The sequence below is a fragment of the Ranitomeya variabilis genome, chromosome 2 (genome assembly GCF_051348905.1).
Source record: "Ranitomeya variabilis isolate aRanVar5 chromosome 2, aRanVar5.hap1, whole genome shotgun sequence".
NCBI classification, from domain to species: domain Eukaryota; kingdom Metazoa; phylum Chordata; class Amphibia; order Anura; family Dendrobatidae; genus Ranitomeya; species Ranitomeya variabilis.
In genome coordinates this window covers 1109401052-1109423701 of record NC_135233.1, presented here as the reverse complement: position 1 = coordinate 1109423701, position 22650 = coordinate 1109401052, and the positions used below count along the sequence as shown (strand labels likewise).

Below are 22650 nucleotides of genomic sequence, written 5' to 3'. Positions count from 1 at the left end.
CAGCACATAGCATGCTGAAGGAAGACTTATGGTTTCTAGATCATGGAAGAGAGCAATCTTCGTGACACATAACTCTCCTCATATACTGTGTCAGTGACCCTGTAACAGGTGGTATTATTCAGTCAGTGTATGGAGGTATTATTCAGTATATGGAGGTACTGTTCAGTCATTGCATAGAGGTATTATTCAGTATATGGAGGTATTGTTCAGTCATTGCATAGAGTATTATTCAGTATATGGAGGTATATTCAGTCAGTGTATGGTGGTATTATTCAGTCAGTGTATGGAGTGTGGCAGTGACCCCTGTTACAGCTAGGAGGCACTATTTGTGCTCTCCAGAACGCGCAAGGAGGCATAGTGAGGCCATGAGGGCGTACTGCAGACACAGGTGTAGCTGTGATTAGAATGGTGAAGCAGTGACTGATTGAAAGCCCTGTAGTAGAGGAGGTGTGTCAGTGTTGGTTTGGAAGCAGAGTAGTTGTCTGCAGAGCTCTGTGTGGAGCAACATGGGGCAAGAGGAACCAAAGGGACTGACACCCTGCGTCCCTGGCTGTCTTATGTTTGCCAGGCTGCAATCCAGAGGATAGCGTGTGGTGCACGGCGTGAGTAAAGAGACTTGGTACCGGCGTGCGGTCGCCCCAGGGAAACTGGACAAAGGGAAGTCTGGCCTGTGTAGGGACTGCAAACTAAAGCCGGTTACTGTGTATTTCTGATGGACTGTGTGAAGAAGACGTGTACTGTATATTTCCATTGGTCTGGATGAAGAAGCCGTTTACTATGTATTGCTAATAGACTGTGTGAAGTAACACAATAAAGAAACGTTTTGTTTGGACTTCTTGGGTCACTGCTGTTTCACTGCACATGGTCCTACCGGTGCCTCACATATGGTGCAAAGAATGTGGGCCATGTGATCTAAGGCATACCCAGAGAGTACTGTAGATCGTTGTGCAAGTCTGCTGGAGGAATGGAGGAACTTTTGGAGCAGGTTGTGCTCAATCAGCAAAGGCTTCAGCAAGAGAACCTGCAGTTTCAGCGGACGCAGCAAGAGGTTTTGCAGCAGCAAGAGCTGAAGTTGCAGCAGGAGCTGCAGTTGCAGCAGCAAGAGGCGCTGGAGAGGAAGCTAGCAGAGCTTCAGCAATGTGAAGAGGAGACCCCTAATGTAAGGGGCGATCAGCAGAGTAATGAAGAGAACCCTAGTGTAAGGAGAGATCATTGGGTGTACCAGTGGTCCCATGTAGAGACACGGTCTGCCAGGTCTCAAGCAATGACTTATTGCAGTTGGTGGAGGAGTGGCTCCAGCCTGAGTTCTGTTTCCCGTATGAGATGATGGAGGGAATCATGGCTGACCGGATGGTGAGGGCTCTGCTGGCCGCCATGCAGCATTGGGTCGGGCTGAGGGACCTAGGCACCCTGGAACTGCTGATAGAATTGATTGAGCGGTATAAATCCACTTTCGACATTGCACCAGAGCCTGGGTATGGGGCTAGTAACTGTTCGGTGACATCTGAGCCCAGGGACTGTGGGAACACTGGTCAGGAGTCTGTGTGTGCCCAGCCAGTCTCTATCACCACTACAGGCACAGCCAGCAGCGAACCAGAATTGTGCCAGGTACATGTGAATAGGTGCCAAACAGAGGCTCTCCTGGACACGGGGAGTAAAGTGACTCTAGTCCATCGGTCCCTTGTTGCCGGGGACAACCTCAAAGGACCGAAAGTGGAGGTAGTGGGTATCCACAGGGAAATCCAGGAGTACCCGACCGCGGAGGTTAATTTTTCCACACTATGTGGGGACATTAAGCATGTGATGGGAGTGGCAAAGACCCTTCCGTATGGGGCTATGTTGGGGAGAGATTTGCCTCGGTTTTGGTCCCTATGGGAGACCAGGGTCAACCCTCTCATGGAAAAGATTGTGCCGGGTGCAAAACCCAAAGATATTGAGATACCTGCCATAGGGGTCACCAACCTAGGGACAGAGTGTAATCCTGATAGGCTCCCCCTAGAGGGAATGGCAGGAGAAATCAAAGATGTTTCAGGCATAGAACCCGAAGATCCTAAGAGGTCTGCCACAGGGGTCGCCAATTTAGGATTAGAGTGTAATCCCGATAGGCTCCCTCTAGAGGTTGTGGCAGTAGAGGTCGTGGGGACCCCATTGAACCCTGAGCTAGAGATGTTCCCTGGTAAGGACGGGACAGCTCAGAAGCAGGGTCCCACATGGAGACGCATGTTTAAAAAACGCAGGTATGAGAAGAGCCGGGAGTGTATGGCCGCCGAGGCGACTGAGGACGTGCGCATGAGGAACCCTCTGGCACCGGTCAAAAATGGTACTGGGGTCAGGGTAAATTACAGCGCTCGCTAGACAGCAGTGTTGGGAGGCTCAGGTTCGGGTGCAATGTAATACAGATATCTGCTATAGATATAGTCACTGAGGCACGGGTAAGGGTACAGAGGAAATGGTACCAGGGTCCTGAAAACAGATACTTAGGTGACAGGATGAGCTGCGGGGTTAGTGAACCCAAAATAAACAAGGTCGAGACCAAAACCGGCCCAAATCTGTGGTTAATCAGAAGAGGGCTTGGCTTCTGCAATGGAGAACGAGGGAGGTGGTCCCGTAATTAAATATGGAGGAGAAACGCAAAGGGGAGGGATGCATGCGCCGATCGATGGTTCCGCCGATCGATGGTTCCGGTCCCTACTTTGGTTTCTTAGTGTAGTGTCGGGCAGGGATGTTACAGGGGCATACCGATGCCCTGTCTCGCGCCCATACGGGTAACAAATGTTCAACCCCACAGGTATGAACGGGGGGGGGAGGATATGTGAGGCAGTGACCCCTGTTACAGCTAGAGGGCGCTGTTTGTCCTCTCCAGAATGCACCCAGAGGCGTAGTGAGGCAACGAGGGCGTACTGCAGACACAGGTGTAGTTGTGATTAGAATAGTGAAGCAGTGACTGATTAAAAAGCCCTGTAGTAGAGGGGGAGGATGTCAGTGTTAGTTTGGAAGCAGTCAGAGCAGTTGTCTGCAGAGCTCTCTCTGTGTGGAGCAACACAAGGGCAAGAGGAACCAAGGGGACTGACACCCTGCGTCTCGGGCTGTCTTGTCTTTGCCAGGCTGCAATCCGGAGGGTAGCGTGTGGTGCACGGCGTAAGTACAGAGACTTGGTATCGGCAGGTGGTCGCCCCAGGGTAACTGGACAAAGGGAAGTCTGGCCTGTGTAGGGACTGCAAACTAAGGTCAGTTACTGTGTATTTCTAATGGACTGTGTGAAGTAACACAATAAAGGAACGTTTTGTTTGAACTTGCTTGGGTCACTGCTGTTTCACTGCGTACAGTGCTACTGCTGCATCACAGGAGGTATTATTCAGTGTATAGAGGTATTATTCCGTGTATGAAGGTATTATTCAGTCAGTGTATGGTGGTATTCAGTTATTGTACGGAGGTATTATTCAGTCTGTGTATGGAGGTATTATTCAGTCAGTGTATAGAGGTATTGTTCAGTCAGCGTATGGTGGTATTATTCAGTCAGTGTATAGAGGTATTATTCAGTTATTGTACGGAGGTATTATTCAGTCTGTGTATAGAGGTGTAACAATTATAGTGGAACACTCAGGAATCTCTTGGCTTGAGACAAATAAGCAGCAGAACCAAATATAGTGATACGTCTGTATTATTCAAAACAAACACTGGTGCAAAGCGTGAGCAAGTTCAAAACACAGCAAATAAGGTGAAATCAGGATAAGTTCCTTGCAGCTCGGCTGGAGGCAAAGTCAATATTCAAACGCACAAACTTGGGTGCAGCATGTGCACAACAGTTCAAGTGGACGGCAAACTGGGTCCTTCTTAGGAATAGTTTGTTTGCAGCTTGACTGCAGGCAAAGTCTTATGGGCGTAGCATCTTCTGGGGAAATGCAGATGATAAGACACAGTTCATACCAGGGCTGGCAGTTTTAGCAACGAGTCCAGAAGCAGTGCAGAGCTAAGGGTACTGTCACACAGTACCATTTTGATCGCTACGACGGTACGATTCGTGACGTTCTAGCGATATCGTTACGATATCGCAGTGTCTGACACGCAGCAGCGATCAGGGACCCTGCTGAGAATCGTACGTCGTAGCAGATCGTTTGGAACTTTCTTTCGTCGCTTGATCACCCGCTGACATCGCTGGATCGTTGTGTGTGACAGCGATCCAGCGATGTGTTCGCTTGTAACCAGGGTAAACATCGGGTAACTAAGCGCAGGGCCGCGCTTAGTAACCCGATGTTTACCGTGGTTACCAGCGTAAACGTTAAAAAAACAAACAGTACATACTTACATTCCGGTGTCTGTCCTCCGGCGTCTCAGCTTCTCTGCAGTGTGAGCGTCTGCCAGCCGGAAAGCGAGCACAGCGGTGACGTCTGACGTCACCGCTGTGCTTTCCGGCTATGGCGCTTACACAGTGGAGAGAAGCAGAACGCCGGGGACAGACACCGGAATGTAAGTATGTACTGTTTGTTTTTTTAACGTTTACGCTGGTAACCACGGTAAACATCGGGTTACTAAGCGCGGCCCTGCGCTTAGTTACCCGATGTTTACCCTGGTTACCGGGGACTTCGGCATCGCTCCAGCGCCGTGATTGCAACGTGTGACCGCAGTCTACGACGCTGGAGCGATAATCATACGATCGCTGCGACGTCACGGATCGTGCCGTCGTAGCGATCAAAATGGTACTGTGTGACAGTACCCTAAGAGTCCAAAACAGTCACATAAACCAGCAGTGGAAATCAAACAAGCTTAGCTGTAGCAGGATGAGCTTCCATGTCCAGCAGGAGAAGAATGCAGAGAAAAGCAGGAGAACCTCTGAGAGCTGAGAAGGTTTAGCTGAATAGGCCGAGCCGGAGAATCTGGAGAGATGAAGTCTCTTACAGCAGAAGCCAGGGATTCAGGCAGAATACACAAGCAAAGAGAATGAAGCAAGCCAGGCTTATAAAGACAGGGAAGTCAGATCACATGAGCAGATTTCAGGCAGCGGACGCCATCTTGGAAAACACCACAGATAAACAAGGAATCCAGAGTCCTTACAAGAGGTATTATTCAGTCAGTATATAGAGGTATTATTCAGTCCGTGTATGGTGGTATTATTCAGTCAGTGTATGGTGGTATTATTCAGTCAGTATATAGAGGTATTATTCAGTCCGTGTATAGAGGTATTATTCAGTCAGTATATAGAGGTATTATTCAGTCAGTGTATAGTGGTATTATTCAGTCCGTGTATGGAGGTATTATTCAGTCAGTATATAGAGGTATTATTCAGTCAGTGTATAGTGGTATTATTCAGTCAGTGTATGGTGGTATTATTCAGTCCGTGTATGGAGGTATTATTCAGTCCGTGTATAGAGGTATTATTCAGTCTGTATGGTGGTATTATTCAGTCTGTATGGAGGTATTATTCAGTCCGTGTATGGTGGTATTATTCAGTCAGTATATAGAGGTATTATTCAGTCAGTATATAGTGGTATTATTCAGTCAGTGTATAGTGGTATTATTCAGTCTGTGTATGGTGGTATTATTCAGTCTGTGTATGGTGGTATTATTCAGTCCGTGTATGGTGGTATTATTCAGTCCGTGTATGGTGGTATTATTCAGTCCGTGTATGGAGGTATTATTCAGTCAGTATATAGAGGTATTATTCAGTCAGTATATAGAGGTATTATTCAGTCAGTGTATGGTGGTATTATTCAGTCTGTGTATGGTGGTATTATTCAGTCCGTGTATGGTGGTATTATTCAGTCCGTGTATGGTGGTATTATTCAGTCCGTGTATGGTGGTATTATTCAGTCTGTGTATGGAGGTATTATTCAGTCAGTGCATGGTGGTATTATTCAGTCTGTGTATGAAGGTATTATCCAGTCAGTGCATGGTGGTGTTATCCAGTCAGTGTATGGTGGTATTATTCAGTCAGTGTATGGTGGTATTATTCAGTCAGTGTATGGTGGTATTATTCAGTCAGTGTATGGTGGTATTATTCAGTCAGTGTATGGTGGTGTTATCCAGTCAGTGTATGGTGGTATTATTCAGTCAGTGTATGGTGGTATTATTCAGTCAGTGTATGGTGGTATTATTCAGTCTGTGTATGGTGGTATTATTCAGTCCGTGTATGGTGGTATTATTCAGTCCGTGTATGGTGGTATTATTCAGTCCGTGTATGGTGGTATTATTCAGTCTGTGTATGGAGGTATTATTCAGTCAGTGCATGGTGGTATTATTCAGTCAGTGTATGGTGGTGTTATCCAGTCTGTGTATGGAGGTATTATTCAGTCTGTGTATGGTGGTATTATTCAGTCTGTGTATGGAGGTATTATTCAGTCAGTGTATGGTGGTGTTATCCAGTCAGTGTATGGTGGTATTATTCAGTCAGTGTATGGTGGTATTATTCAGTCTGTGTATGGTGGTATTATTCAGTCTGTGTATGGTGGTATTATTCAGTCTGTGTATGGTGGTATTATTCAGTCTGTGTATGGTGGTATTATTCAGTCAGTGTATAGAGGTATTATTCAGTCTGTGTATGAAGGTATTATTCAGTCAGTGTATGGTGGTATTATTCAGTCAGTGCATGGTGGTATTATCCAGTCAGTATATTGAGGCATTATTCATGGCGTGGTTACTCTTTGCCAGTTCCATGTACACCTCTGTTACTTCTTTATTACACCACACTTTTTTTTATCTTTCCACGTTTATTTTTATATATTAGTCACATTTGTCTGTGTAAACTCTGTGTGAACAGTGCAGGATTATTTGGGGGGTGCGTTATGTGATCGGGAACATCCTTCTGCCTCAATTCCTCACCGCAGAGCAATATGGCCACATCCTTGGAGGGAAAACAGAAATAGTTCAGCGCGAGGTGTCCGGTGTGTGAATGGGTCCACTGCACAATGTGTCCGATCTGTGGATGTTCACCTGCAATGGCTGAGAGAGCAGAGGCTTCCGCCATCAGCAAGGGATGCCCCGACATTGCCGTATATAGGACGTAAGTCTTAGAGCGATGATAGGGCACCGGGTGGCGATTTCACAAGATGTAAGTTTCAGAGTGATGATGGTACACCACATGGCGGTTTTATCGGACATAAGTCTCAGTGGTGACAGGACACTTGTTGGCGGTTTTATAGGATGGAAGACTCAGAGTGATGACAGCACACTGGATAGCGGTTTTATAGCACATAATTCTCAGTGACGACTAGACACCGGATGGCGGTTTTATAGGACGTAAATCTCAGTGATAATAGGACACCGGATGGCGGTTTTATAGCACATAAATCTCAGTGATGATAGGACACCGGATGGCGGTTTTATAGCACAATAATTCTCAGTGATGATAGGACACCGGATGGTGGTTTTATAGCACATAAGTCTCAGAGCAATGATAGGACACTGGATGGCGGTTTTATAGCACATAATTCTCAGTGATGATAGGACACCGGATGGCGGTTTTATAGCACATAAATCTCAGTGATGATAGGACACCGGATGGCGGTTTTATAGCACAATAATTCTCAGTGATGATAGGACACCGGATGGTGGTTTTATAGCACGTAAGTCTCAGAGCAATGATAGGACACCGGATGGCGGTTTTATAGCACATAAATCTCAGTGATGATAGGACACCGGATGGCGGTTTTATAGCACATAATTCTCAGTGATGATAGGACACCGGATGGCGGTTTTATAGCACATAATTCTCAGTGATGATAGGACACTGGATGGCGGTTTTATAGCACATAATTCTCAGTGATGATAGGACACCGGATGGCGGTTTTATAGCACATAATTCTCAGTGATGATAGGACACTGGATGGCGGTTTTATAGCACATAATTCTCAGTGATGATAGGACACCGGATGGCGGTTTTATAGCACGTAAGTCTCAGAGCAATGATAGGACACTGGATGGCGGTTTTATAGCATGTACGGTAAGTCTCAGCAATGATAGGACACTGGATGGCGGTTTTATAGCACGTAAGTCTCAGAGCAATGATAGCACACTGGATGGCGGTTTTATAGCACGTAAGTCTCAGAGCAATGATAGGACACCGGATGGCGGTTTTATAGCACGTAAGTCTCAGAGCAATGATAGCACACTGGATGGCGGTTTTATAGCACGTAAGTCTCAGAGCAATGATAGGACACCGGATGGCGGTTTTATAGCACATAAGTCTCAGTGATTACAGGACACCGGATGGCGGTTTTATAGCACGTGTCAGAGCAGCTGTAGAGGTCCCGTTAGTGGTCTTACACGACGTCTCATTAGTGTATGGTGGCCTCTCCTCAGCCTCAGTCTATAATGGCGCTCACTCCACCACCTCATCTCCCAGCGTTGGGTTCAGCAGATCCATGAGAAATTCCTGAATCTTGGAGAAGGAGGGTCGGGAGGCTGCCTGATATCTCCAGCACATCCTGATCAGGTGCGACATCTTCTCAGGGGTCTCAGGCGGAGGGGTCAGATCTTTTTCCTTCAATATGTCCTCACGATATTGTCCATTAGTTTTATCTGAGGATGATAGAAATTTAAGTGGCAATTACAAGGCCTGCACCCAGTGTACACACCCAGGACTGACCCAGTTACATCCACGCTCCAGTCACCTCCAGAGCTGCACTCACTACACTGCGATACAGCCACACTCCAGTCACCTCCAGAGCTGCGGTCGCTATTCTGCCATTACATCGTGTCTCATCCTCCAGTCACCTCCAGAGCTGCACTCACTATTCTGCCGTTACATCATGTCTCATCCTCCAGTCACCTCCAGAGCTGCACTCACTATTCTGCTGTTACATCATGTCTTATCCTCCAGAGCTTCAGTCACCATTCTGCTGTTACATCGCCGACCGTAAATCCTCAGGACTGTGACAGCTGCATTCTCCTGGTTCCAGGCCGCTCCTCTTATTGTGATCATCTAGTGAGAGTCACCGGCCATGGTCGTACTGGAGCCCACCCACGTGTCCGTCCCTTGTCCTCTCATATCCTTCTCCTCCTCTTCATATACTGAGCCTTAAAAAAGTCTTCACACCCCACGAACTTTTCCACATTTCTCCCGTTACATCCACATGCTCAAATGTATTTTATTGGGATTTTCTGTGACACAAAGTAACAATCATCTGTGACGTGTAAAGGAAATGATAGGAGGTGCACTAATTATTGTAAAATATAAAGCTGTGAATTGTTCTGTGTATTTGTCTTCATTCCCAATCACCCCAGAAGTCACATAATTAGTACACTGCATTTCCCCTGGGTGTGATTCCTTCTCAGTATAACTACAGATCTTCTGTGATGACCTCAGAGGTTTGTGTGAGAACACTGGGGACCAAACCGCACCATGAAAACCAAGGAGCTCACCAGACAGGTCAGGGATAAAGTTGTGGAGAAGAGGAAAGCAGGGATAGGTTATAACAAAATAGTCCAAGCTCTGAACATCTCACATCAATCATGAGCATCAATCCATCGTCCAAAACTGGAAGGAGAATGGCACAACTGCAAACCTCCCAAGACATGGCCGACCTCCTAACCTGCCATCCCGACAAGGAAAGCACTGATTAGAGAGCAGCCGAGAGGCCGATGGTCACTGAGAAGGAGCTGCTGAGATTAACAGATCAGGGGGAAGAATCTGTCCACAGGACGACTATTAATCATATACTCCACAAATCTGACCTTTATGGAAGAGGGGCAAGAAGACATTTCTGAAAGGCGTAAGAAGTCCTATGTAGGGAACACAGCGAGCACGTGGAAGAAGGGGCTCTGGTCAGATGAGACCAAAGGAGAACTGTTTGACCTAAATGCAAAACGTATTGTGTGTCGAAAAACTGACACTGCAGATCACCCTGAAACACCATCCGAACCGTCACACATGGAGGTGGCAGCATCCTGCTGTGGGGACAGTTTTCTTCAGCAGGGGCAGGGAAGCTTGCCAGAGGTGGTGGGAAGATGGATGGAGCTAAATACAAGGCGATCCTGGAGGAAAACCTGTTAGAGACTGAAGGAGACCTGAGACTGGGGTGTAGGTTCACCTTCCAGCAGGACAACGACCCTCAACATCCTGCCTGAGCCACAATGGAGGGTTTAGATCAGAGCATATTCATGTGTGTGAACAGCACAGTCACCATCCAGACCCAAAATCCCAGACAATCTGTGACAAGATGCGGAAATTACGGATGAGACACCTCTCCATCCAATGCCACTGAGCGAGAGTGCAAAGAAGAAGGGGCAAAATGTCACCTCTAGATGATCAAAGCTGGAGAGACAGACCCCAAAGACTGCAGAGAAAGGAGGAGAGACAGACCCCAAAAGACTGCAGGGAAAGGAGGAGAGACAGACCCCAAAAGACTGCAGAGAAAGGAGGAGAGACAGACCCCAAAAGACTGCAGAGAAAGGAGGAGAGACAGACCCCAAAAGACTGCAGAGAAAGGAGAGACAGACCCCAAAAGACTGCAGAGAAAGGAGGAGAGACAGACCCCAAAAGACTGCAGAGAAAGGTGAAGAGACAGACCCCAAAAGACTGCAGAGAAAGGAGGAGAGACAGACCCCAAAAGACTGCAGAGAAAGGAGGAGAGACAGACCCCAAAAGACTGCAGAGAAAGGAGGAGAGACAGACCCCAAAAGACTGCAGAGAAAGGAGGAGAGACAGACCCCAAAAGACTGCAGAGAAAGGAGGAGAGACAGACCCCAAAAGACTGCAGAGAAAGGAGGAGAGACAGACCCCAAAAGACTGCAGAGAAAGGAGGAGAGACAGACCCCAAAAGACTGCAGAGAAAGGTGGAGAGACAGACCCCAAAAGCTGCAGAGAAAGGATGAGAGACAGACCCCAAAAGACTGCAGAGAAAGGGGGAAGAGACAGACCCCAAAAGACTGCAGAGAAAGGAGGAGAGAAAGACCCCAAAAGACTGCAGAGAAAGGTGGGAGAGACAGACCCCAAAAGACTGCAGAGAAAGGAGGAGAGACAGACCCCAAAAGACTGCAGAGAAAGGTGGGAGAGACAGACACCAAAAGACTGCAGAGAAAAGAGAGACAGACCCGAAAAGACTGCAGAGAAAGGAGAGACAGACCCCTAAAGACTGCAGAGAAAGGTGAAGAGACAGACCCCAAAAGACTGCAGGGAAAGGAGGAGAGACAGACCCCAAAAGACAGCAGAGAAAGGAGGGAGAGACAGACCCCAAAAGACTGCAGAGAAAGGTGGAGAGACAGACCCCAAAAGACAGCAGAGAAAGGAGGAGAGACAGACCCCAAAAGACAGCAGAGAAAGGAGGAGAGACAGACCCCAAAAGCTGCAGAGAAAGGTGGAGAGACAGACCCCAAAAGACTGCAGAGAAAGGGGGAAGAGACAGACCCCAAAAGACTGCAGAGAAAGGAGGAGAGAAAGACCCCAAAAGACTGCAGAGAAAGGAGGAGAGACAGACCCCAAAAGACTGCAGAGAAAGGAGGAGAGAAAGACCCCAAAAGACTGCAGAGAAAGGTGGGAGAGACAGACCCCAAAAGACTGCAGAGAAAGGAGGAGAGACAGACCCCAAAAGACTGCAGAGAAAGGTGGGAGAGACAGACACCGAAAGACTGCAGAGAAAGGTGAAGAGACAGACCCCAAAAGACTGCAGAGAAAGATGGGAGAGACAGACACCAAAAGACTGCAGAGAAAAGAGAGACAGACCCCAAAAGACTGCAGAGAAAAGAGAGACAGACCCTTAAAGACTGCAGAGAAAGGTGAAGAGACAGACCCCAAAAGACTGCAGGGAAAGGAGGAGAGACAGACCCCAAAAGACTGCAGGGAAAGGAGGAGAGACAGACCCCAAAAGACTGCAGAGAAAGGATGAGAGACAGACCCCAAAAGACTGCAGAGAAAGGAGGGAGAGACAGACCCCAAAAGACTGCAGAGAAAGGAGGAGAGACAGACCCCAAAAGACTGCAGAGAAAGGTGGAGAGACAGACCCCAAAAGACTGCAGAGAAAGGTGGAGAGACAGACCCCAAAAGACTGCAGAGAAAGGAGGAGACAGACCCCAAAAGACTGCAGAGAAAGGAGGAGAGACAGACCCCAAAAGACTGCAGAGAAAGGAGGAGAGACAGACCCCAAAAGACTGTAAAGAAAGGAGGAGAGACAGACCCCAAAAGACTGCAGAGAAAGGTGGGAGAGACAGACACCAAAAGACTGCAGAGAAAGGTGAAGAGACAGACCCCAAAAGACTGCAGAGAAAGGTGGGAGAGACAGACACCAAAAGACTGCAGAGAAAAGAGAGACAGACCCCAAAAGACTGCAGAGAAAAGAGAGACAGACCCCTAAAGACTGCAGAGAAAGGTGAAGAGACAGACCCCAAAAGACTGCAGGGAAAGGAGGAGAGACAGACCCCAAAAGACTGCAGGGAAAGGAGGAGAGACAGACCCCAAAAGACTGCAGAGAAAGGATGAGAGACAGACCCCAAAAGACTGCAGAGAAAGGAGGGAGAGACAGACCCCAAAAGACTGCAGAGAAAGGAGGAGAGACAGACCCCAAAAGACTGCAGAGAAAGGTGGAGAGACAGACCCCAAAAGACTGCAGAGAAAGGTGGAGAGACAGACCCCAAAAGACTGCAGAGAAAGGAGGAGAGACAGACCCCAAAAGACTGCAGAGATAGACCCCAAAAGACTGCAGAGAAAGGTGGGAGAGACAGACCCCAAAAGACTGCAGAGAAAGGTGGAGAGACAGACCCCAAAAGACTGCAGAGAAAGGTGGAGAGACAGACCCCAAAAGACTGTAGAGAAAGGAGAGACAGACCCCAAAAGACTGCAGAGAAAGGAGGGAGAGACAGACCCCAAAAGACTGCAGAGAAAGGAGGAGACAGACCCCAAAAGACTGTAGAGAAAGGAGAGACAGACCCCAAAAGACTGCAGAGAAAGGTGGAGAGACAGACTCCAAAAGACTGCAGAGAAAGGGAGGAGAGACAGACCCCAAAAGACTGCAGAGAAAGGAGGAGAGACAGACCCCAAAAGACTGCAGAGAGAGGAGGAGAGACAGACCCCAAAAGACTGCAGAGAAAGGAGGAGAGACAGACCCCAAAAGACTGTAAAGAAAGGAGGAGAGACAGACTCCAAAAGACTGCAGAGAAAGGTGGAGAGACAGACCCCAAAAGACTGCAGAGAAAGGTGGTCCTACAAAGTACTGACTCAGGGGGTGAATACTAATGCACTGAAGAATTGTCAGATTTATATTTGTATAATAATTAGTACACCCGGATCATTCCCTTTCCACGTCACAGATATTTGTTACTTTGTGTCACAGAAATCCCATACATTTAAGTTTGTGGCTGTAATGTGGAAAATGTGGAAAAGTTGACCAAGTGAAGTCTTCTCCAAGGCTCAGTCTCCGTCCCCTTCATATATTTGTTTCCTCCCTTTTGTTATCACTCTCTGAGTTTATGTCCGTGTAAGGAGGAGGAGCGGGCTGCGCGTACCTGTATTGAGTCAGGCCCGGAACTGTCGAGGCTGCGTCCCATGTTGCCCTGGGAAGGAATAGTGGTCCGGACAAGCCCCATGACCCATGAAGAGGGGGCGTGTCTAAACCAGAAAGAGAGCCGAAAGCGCGCGAAGCAGTGGTATTTTCCTGCTGTCAGGGAGAGCGCAGGGAGGTGAGCAGCACGCTCCGCACCCCGAGCATCTGCGCCGCGACCTACTGCGGCCGACATCCTCTGGAATCTTGAGCAGGACGGTGAGTGGAGAGCGCCATGCACCTGGCAAAAAGCAACACCGCGCAGGGAAACGTGGGATGGCTGTGGGACATTGGTCCCCTTTACCGGCCAGAGCGCAGCAGCCGACACCTGACACCGGGATTTCTGCAGCTCTGTTTTCTTCAGCTGCACAGACTCATGGACAAGGGGCTCAGCGGGTAAAACCGGGGACCGTCCGCTGCCGCCAGAAGTCAGGCTGTTATTTGTGGGACCCCATCTGCGGACACTACTCCAGCCATTGTCAGGACTACAACCCCCAGTGGATCATCTGCGGTTGAGGAATCTAAAGACACGATAAGTTTGATAATGTCATGGTTTGGACAGGGTTAGTGCCCTGCCATCTCAGGATTAATTGTTGTGGCCTCCTTTTGGATCTGGGAGGGATATTTATACCCATGCTGGACTAGGATTCTCTGTCAGTTATACTTTCGTTTTGTCTGTGTGCCTGACCCCCTGGTGTGCGTGTGCATACTGTGCTGTTTGTTTGATCCTCTCAGCTCCCCTGCTTTGGGTTTCTATTCATTCGCTTACTCGGCCTTCTGACCTCCGGCTTCCTCCAGACTATCCTTCTGTCTCACCCTCCAGTACCTCGCTTATCTCCCGGTTATCGACCTCGGCACGTTTGACTACTCTCCGATGAGGTTCGCCTCCTTTGCACATTGGCGCCTGGCTCTGCCCCTGGCCACTCCCCCTCTTTCACATGGTTCAGGTCCTGCTCGCTACCCGGTGAGTTCTCTGCCGTTCTGCTCTGGGCTCCCTTACTGCAGTGGCTAGCCTCCCCTGGCTTGTACTGGTCCATTTTTTCCTCATAGACTTGTGTGGCGCTCCAGGGTCCTGGTCGTCACAGTGGTATTGCTTTCCTCCTGGGGAGAGTGATGCTACGTTTGGAGGCAAGGAAGGATAACTGCATCCAGGTACCACAAACATGCAACACATTTCACACTCCAGGCCACCAGGGGGAGCTTCTGCTCCTATATATTGGGTCACTCCCCACATATATATAACTGGTAGTCTGTAGGGAAAGTTAGATGGTTCCTGGCAGAGCTCCAGACAGGAGTTCTGTAGGAGAAAGTTCCAGACAGTAGTCTGAGGAGGACAGAGGGTCCATGGAGCTGTGCATGCCCTCAGAGCTGCAGCTCCCAGAAAGAGACATCGAAAGAGCGACCAAGGTTATTAGAGGACTGGGGGGTCTGCAATACCAAGATAGGTTATTACACTTGGGGCTATTTAGTTTGGAAAAACGAAGACTAAGGGGTGATCTTATGTTAATGTATAAATACATGAGGGGACAGTACAAAGACCTTTCTGATGATCTTCTTAATCATAGACCTGAGACAGGGACAAGGGGGCATCCTCTACATCTGGAGGAAAGAAGGTTTAAGCATAATAACAGATGCGGATTCTTTACTGTAAGAGCAGTGAGACTATGGAACTCTCTGCCGTATGATGTTGTAATGAGTCATTCATTACTTAAATTTAAGAGGGGACTGGATGCCTTCCTGGAAAAGTATAATGTTACAGGGTATATATATTAGATTCTTTGATAAGGCGTTGATCCAGGGAACTAGTCTGATTGCCGTATGTGGGGTCGGGAAGGAATTTTTTTCCCCAATGTGGAGCTTACTCTTTGCCACATGGGTTTTTTTTGCCTTCCTCTGGATCAACATGTTAGGGCATGTTAGGTTAGGCTATGGGTTGAACTAGATGGACTTAAAGTCCTTCCTTCAACCTTAATAACCATGTAACTATGAAAGGCAGAACTGTATTGCAGTGAGCGTGAAGGAAGTCAAAGCAAAGGGGAGGATACCAGAAGGGGACCAGCCCCGCTCAAACTGTCTCCTTCTGAGGCGCAAAATCCGGGTAGCCGGAACACCGAGGGAATAAGGACCTCTACACCTTATTTCAGAGACCGGCAGGACAGCTAATTGCAGGTTACCTGTCCTCACCTACACCCAGGAGGCACAGTGACACCTACAGAGCCGGGTTATCTAAGAGACCCTATAAACAGGCTCAAGTCACCAGTCATACGGGTATTGTCCTATCCTAAATGGGGGACAGAGAGAGAGACATTACATCTGTGAGACCCTTATGTGAAGCCATAGGCAGTAAGGGACTACACACCGCAGCGCAAGGGAAGGCTACTGATTTCCACCTGGACAAGGGAACTCTGGATTTGCCTCCAGACCGGCCGGACTCTGCCTGCCCTGTGATCTGGTGCCCTGGACTGTGGATGCTGAAGCCTTCAGTAAAGGTAAAGAGACTGCAATCTTGTGTTCTCGTTCTTCTCTGCTCCTCTCACCATCCACCATCTACACACTGGGAAGCCCTGGCGACATACTTCACCTGTGGGAAGGTATACCATCTAGCTGCCATAACATCACCCCAGCGGACCCCTTAAAGCAGCGTCGGTCATCCTGACCGAATACCACAGGTGGCGTCACGAACACAAACTCTATCCCTTTAAAGACCTTTCCCTTTTACATGGACGTCCCAGGGCCACGGACCGGGTCAGCCACCGTGACATCCCCCTGTGAACATTGGACCTGGTACCGAGTAACCCCTGGCCCTTGGGGCGACTCACTTGCATTAGTGCCGGATTGTGACAGATGGCCTCACATTTCAGTGGTTTTTCGCCGGATCCGTCGAAAATAGTTTTTCCGGTGGCTGGAGGAAAAGGACATACTAACGTTTTTTGTGTCCGTCGAAAAAACGGACAGTGACTGATCCGTCGTTTGCTAGAATGGAAGCCTATGGCGCCGGATCCACCAAATGACGGAATCCGGAAATGGATTCCGTTTTTTTCTTAACTGAGCATGCTCCGATTTTTTTAGGATCCAATTAGCCAGATCAGCTAGTCGGATCCATCGAAAAAACGGATCCATCGCATCAGTTTTTTTACAATCTGCGATGGATCCGTTTTTTTTTCAACATTCGACAGATTGTGCCTGATGTGTGAAAGCAGCCTTACTGGTGGGCCCTCGGCACCCAGTCCGACACTGAGCCTCCCGGCAGTAGTTACGCCCGGACCCTTGACAGATAATTGGACCGTTGTTACTTAGCAATTTCTGTTTTCAACTTAACTGTTTATCTCCCTGCGAGGTGTTCCCCCCATTGTGTCAGTTAAACTGCTATACTGTTAACCCTCGCTCTGCCTCTTCGGCGTCACTGCATCCCGCAACCTGTTTACACCCGTCCCCTCCGCTTGGTATTATATTTCAGGTTTCACCCTCTGTCCTACTCCATCCTACTGCGTCCTCCTTCATTCCTCATGCGTCTTACTCCGTCCTCCTCCATCCTTCTTCGACCTTCTTCTTCCTTCTCCGTCTTCCTCTTTCCTACTTCGTGTTAATCTGTCCTCCCCATCCAACTTTCTCTGACCTACTTCGTGTTACTCCGTCATCCTGTGTGCTACTTTGTCCTACTTCAGCCTCCTCCTTCTTACTTTGTTCTCCTCCATTCTGCAATGTCCTCCTCAGTCCTCCTCCATCCCTCTCCTTCTCCTCCGTCCTACTGCATCCTCCTCCCTTCCTCCGTCGTCCTCCATCCTATTCCGGTCTCCTCCTTCCTCAGTCCCCCTCCATCCTCCTCTATCCTACTCCATCCAGTCTCCGTTCTCCTCCCTCCTTCTTCCTCCTCCGTCGTCAGTCCCCATGCCTCCTCCTCCATCCTCATTCCATCCTGCTCTGTCCTCCTCAGTCCTCCTCCATCCCTCTCTGTCTTCCTCCCTTCCTTCGTCCTCAGTCCCCTTGTGTACTCCTTCATCCTCCTCCTCCGTCCTCAGTCCCCCTTCATCCGCCTCCGCCCTCCTCTTACTCCGTCCTCCTCCGTCTTGCTCTGTCCTTCTCAGTCCTGCTCCATCACTCTCTTCTCTCCTCCCTTCCTCCGTTCTCAGCCCCCCTCAGTCCCCCTGCTTACTCCTCCGTCCTCCTTTCTTATTCCCTCCTGCTCTATTCTTCTCAGTCCTCCTTTGTCCCTCTCTGTCCTCCTCCGTCCTCAGAACCCCTCCATTCCCCTGCCTACTCCTCCTCTGTCCTCTGCCCCCTCAGTCCCTCTGCTTCCTCCTCCTTCTTATAATGTCCTCCTTGGTCCTGCGCTGTCCTCCTCCATCCCTCTCCATCCTCAGTCCCCCTCCACCCTCCTGAATCCCTCTGCATACTCCTCCATCCTCCTCCCTTTCTCAGTCCCCCTCCATCCTCCTTCCTACTCCATCCTCCTTGGTCCTCCTTGGCCTTACTCTGTCCTCCTTCTCCTCCGTCCCCCCTCCATCCTCCTCTTTCTTATTCCCTCCTGCTCTATTCTTATCTGTCCTCCTCCGTCCACAGAACTCCTCCATCCTCCTCGGTCCTCTGTCCTCCTCAGTCCCCCTGCTTCCTCCTCCTTCTTACAACATCCTCCTTGGTCCTGCTCTGTCCTCCTCCATCCTCAGTCCCCCTCCACTCTCCTGAATCTCTCTGCGTACTCCTCTGTCCTCCTCCCTTCCTCAGTCCCCCTCAATCCTCCTTCCTACTCCATCCTCCTTGGTCCTCCTTGGTCTTACTCTGTCCTCCTCCTTCGTCCCCTCTCTGTCCTTCTCCTTCCTACTCCATCCTCAGTCCCCCTGCGTCCTCATCCGTTCTCAGTCCCCCTCCATCCATCTCAGTCCCCCTCCATCCTCAATTCCCCTGCGTCCTCCTCTATTCTCAGTCTCCCGCCATCCCCGTCAGTCCCCCTCCGTCCTCCTCCATCCCCCTGCGTCCCCCTCAGTGCTCCTCCGTCCTCCTCAGTCTCCCTCCGTCCTCAGTCCCCCTGCGTTCTCCTCCATTCTCAGTCCCCCTGCGTTCTCCTCAGTCCCCCTCCATCCTCAGTCCCCCTGCGTTCTCCTCCATTCTCAGTCCCCCTCCGTCCTCCTCAATCCCCCTGCGTCCCCCTCAGTGCTCCTCCGTCCTCATCAGTCCCTCTCCGTCCTCCTCAGTCCCCCTCCGTCCTCACTCCCCCTGCGTTCTCCTCCATTCTCAGTCCCCCTGCGTTCTCCTCCGTCCCCCTCCATCCTCCTCAGTCCCCCTCCGTCCTCCTCAGTCCCCCTCCATCCTCAGTCCCCCTGCGTTCTCCTCCATTCTCAGTCCCCCTCTGTCCTCCTCAGTCCCCCTCTGTCCTCCTCAGTGCCCCTCCGTCCTCCTCAGTCCCCCTCTGTCCTCAGTCCCACTCCGTCCTCAGTCCCCCTGCGTTCTCCTCCATTCTCAGTCCCCCTCAATCCTCCTCCGTCCTCCTCAGACCCCCTTCGTCCTCCTCAGTCCCCCTCCGTCCTCAGTCCCCCTGCGTTCTCATCCATTCTCAGTCCCCCTCAGTCCTCCTCCGTCCTCCTCAGTCCTCCTCATCCTCAGTCCGCCTCAGTCCCCCTCCATCACTCTGTCCCCCTCCATCCTCAGTCCTCCTGCATCCTCCATTCTCAGTCACCCTCCGTCCTCAGTACCCCTCCGTCCTCCTCAGTCCCCCTCTGTCCTCAGTCGCACTCCATCCGCAGTACTCCTGCGTTCTCCTCCATTCTCAGAGCCCCTCCATCCTCGTCCGTCCCCCTCTGTCCTCCTCAGTCCCCATACCATCCTCAGTCCCCCTGCATTCTCCTCCATCCTCAGTCCCCCTCCGTCCTCCCCAGTCCCCCTCTGTCCTCAGTCCCACTCCGTCCTCAGTCCTCCTGCGTTCTCCTCCATTCTCAGTCCCCCTCCGTCCTCCTCAGTACCCCTCCGTCCTCCTCAGTCCATCTCTGTCCTCAGTCCCACTCCGTCCTCAGTCCTCCTGTGTTCTCCTCCATCCTCAGTCCCCCTCCGTCCTCCTCAGTCCTCAGTCCCACTCCGTCCTCAGTCCTCCTGCGTTCTCCTCCATTCTCAGTCCCCCTCAGTGCCCCTCCGTCCTCCTCCTTCCCCCTCCATCCTCCTCCTTCCCCCTCCGTCCTCCTCAGTCCCCCTCTGTCCTCCTCTGTCCCCCTCCATCCTCAGTCCCCCTGCGTTCTCCGTCCTCAGTCCCCCTCCGTCCTCCTCCATCCTCCTCAGTCCCCCTCCATTCTCAGTCCCCCTCCGTCCTCCTCAGTCCCCCTGCGTTCTCCTCCAATCTCAGTCCCCCTCAGTCCTACTCCGTCCTCCTCAGTCCCCCTCCATCCTCCTCAGTCCCCCTCCATCCTCAGTCCTTCTGCGTCCTCCTCCATTCTCAGTCACCCTCCGTCCTCCTCAGTACCCCTCCGTCCTCCTCAGTCCATCTCTGTCCTCAGTCCCACTCCGTCCTCCTGCATTCTCCTCCATCCTCAGTCCCCCTCCGTCCTCCTCAGTCCCACTCCGTCCTCAGTCCTCCTGCATTCTCCTCCATTCTCAGTCCCCCTCAGTGCCCCTCCGTCCTCAGTCCCCCTGCGTTCTCCTCCATTGTCAGTCCCCCTCACACCTCCTCAGTCCCCCTCCATCCCTCTCAGTCCCCCTCCATCCTCAGTCCTCCTGCGTCCTCCTCCATTCTCAGTCACCCTCCGTCCTCCTCCGTTCTAAGTCCCCCTCTGTCCTCAGTCCCCCTCCGTCCTCCCCCTGATTTAACCATTGTCCGTCCTCACGGGCCCCGACCTGGGAATGGCGGCCTTCCGTAGGTGATGATTTCCACCAGCAGGACTCCATACGACCAGATGTCGGACTTGCTGGTGTATTTCTGCACATGGAAAACCTCTGGTGCCGTCCACTTAATGGGAATCTGAGCGTCTGGGGAAAAGCGGGAATATAAGGGTTAAACGTTTCAGGTATGTGGTGTGATGTCCAGATGGGGGCGCCATCCCCACATTATAGTGTCAGCAGATCTGGACAACCCTCATCATCCCCCAGCCTAACTGTCTTGTTCATCATATTGGGGGTCACTAATTAATACTGTGGTAATTACAGTCATGTGATAAAGTAAGTACACCTCATAGACAATACATTGATGGTCTTCACTGTTGGCCATCCCTCCACCTCTAGATTATTCTTCCATTAGTCTTATGACGACAGGGCTGTTCCCTTCCCAACCATGCCTGGTCCATGTGATCCCTGGATGAGACCACGTACATGTGAGACTCTGCGCCCCACCTATATGGATCTAAAAAGTCTTCACACCCCTGGTAAAATGCCAGGTCTTTGACATGAAGTAAAATTCTACAAGAACATTAATTTCAGATATTTTCCTCCTGTGTACAGCGCCCTCTTCAGGTCACCACAGATTGCGGGGACATCTCCTGTGTACAGCGTCCTCTTCAGGTCACCACAGATTGCGGGGACATCTCCTGTGTACAGCGCCCTCTTCAGGTCACCACAGATTGCGGGGACATCTCCTGTGTACAGCGTCCTCTTCAGGTCACCACAGATTGCGGGGACATCTCCTGTGTACAGCGCCCTCTTCAGGTCACCACAGATTGCGGGACATCTCCTGTGTACAGCGCCCTCTTCAGGTCACCACAGATTGCGGGGACATCTCCTGTGTACAGCGTCCTCTTCAGGTCACCACAGATTGCGGGGACATCTCCTGTGTACAGCGACCTCTTCAGGTCACCACAGATTACGGGGGCATCTCCTGTGTACAGGGTCCTCTTCAGGTCACCACAGATTGCGGGGACATCTCCTGTGTACAGCGTCCTCTTCAGGTCACCACAGATTGCGGGGACATCTCCTGTGTACAGCGCCCTCTTCAGGTCACCACAGATTGCGGGGACGTCTCCTGTGTACAGCGTCCTCTTCAGGTCACCACAGATTGCGGGGACATCTCCTGTGTACAGCGCCCTCTTCAGGTCACCACAGATTGCGGGGACATCTCCTGTGTACAGCGCCCTCTTCAGGTCACCACAGATTGCGGGGGCATCTCCTGTGTACAGCGCCCTCTTCAGGTCACCACAGAATGCGGGGACATCTCCCGTGTACAGCGTCCTCTTCAGGTCACCACAGATTGCGGGGTCATCTCCCGTGTACAGCGCCCTCTTCAGGTCACCACAGATTGCGGGGACATCTCCTGTGTACAGCGCCCTCTTCAGGTCACCACAGATTGCGGGGACATCTCCTGTGTACAGCGCCCTCTTCAGGTCACCACAGATTGCGGGGGCATCTCCTGTGTACAGCGTCCTCTTCAGGTCACCACAGATTGCGGGGCATCTCCTGTGTACAGCGCCCTCTTCAGGTCACCACAGATTGCGGGGCATCTCCTGTGTACGGCGTCCTCTTCAGGTCACCACAGATTGCGGGGCATCTCCTGTGTACGGCGCCCTCTTCAGGTCACCACAGATTGCGGGGACATCTCCTGTGTACGGCGTCCTCTTCAGGTCACCACAGATTGCGGGGCATCTCCTGTGTACGGCGCCCTCTTCAGGTCACCACAGATTGCGGGGGCATCTCCTGTGTACAGCGTCCTCTTCAGGACACCACAGATTGCGGGGACATCTCCTGTGTACAGCGTCCTCTTCAGGTCACCACAGATTGCAGGGCATCTCCTGTGTACAGCGCCCTCTTCAGGTCACCACAGATTGTCCCTTGGTTCAGGTCTTGGCTCGGCCGCTTCAGAACGTCCATCTTCTTCTGGTGACGCCGTTCCTTTGGTGATTTGGAGGTCACTTAGGATCTTTAAAAGGTGAAATTCCTCCTCAACTTCAGCTTTTTAGATGAGGCTGGAAGGTTCTGATCTAACATTGTCTGATATTTGTTCTGTCCATAATTCCCTCCCCCTTGGCCAAAGCCCCAGATTCAGCTGGCGAAAACTAGCCCCAGAGAGCACAACACTGCCCCCACCATGCCTCATTGTGGGGATGGTGATCTTCTGGTGATGACCGGTGTCAGCTTTGTGTCTTCTGGAATTACAGCCACAGAGGTCCTCCTTGGTCTCATCAGGTCATGTTTCTACCTCTGGAGTTTCTGGCAGAACATCGCCAGCCCAGAGGTTTTATATGAAAGAAAAGGCTCCGTCTTGTCCCAGACCCCACAG

At 50.7% G+C, this 22650-nt stretch overlaps 1 protein-coding gene across 1 annotated transcript in view; it reads right to left on the bottom strand.

Moving 5' to 3' along the window:
- Positions 1–6684: 6684 nt before the first annotated feature.
- LOC143808839 (tyrosine-protein kinase-like) overlaps positions 6685–22650 on the bottom strand; it is a 63242-nt gene continuing 47276 nt past the window's right edge. Inside the window, exons 8-9 of the mRNA XM_077291940.1 lie at positions 20283–20414; positions 6685–8514 (exon numbers count right to left, since the gene is read on the bottom strand). Of these exons, the coding sequence (XP_077148055.1) occupies positions 8315–8514; positions 20283–20414 (332 nt within the window). The 3' untranslated portion in view covers positions 6685–8314. The remainder of the gene's footprint in view (positions 8515–20282; positions 20415–22650) is intronic.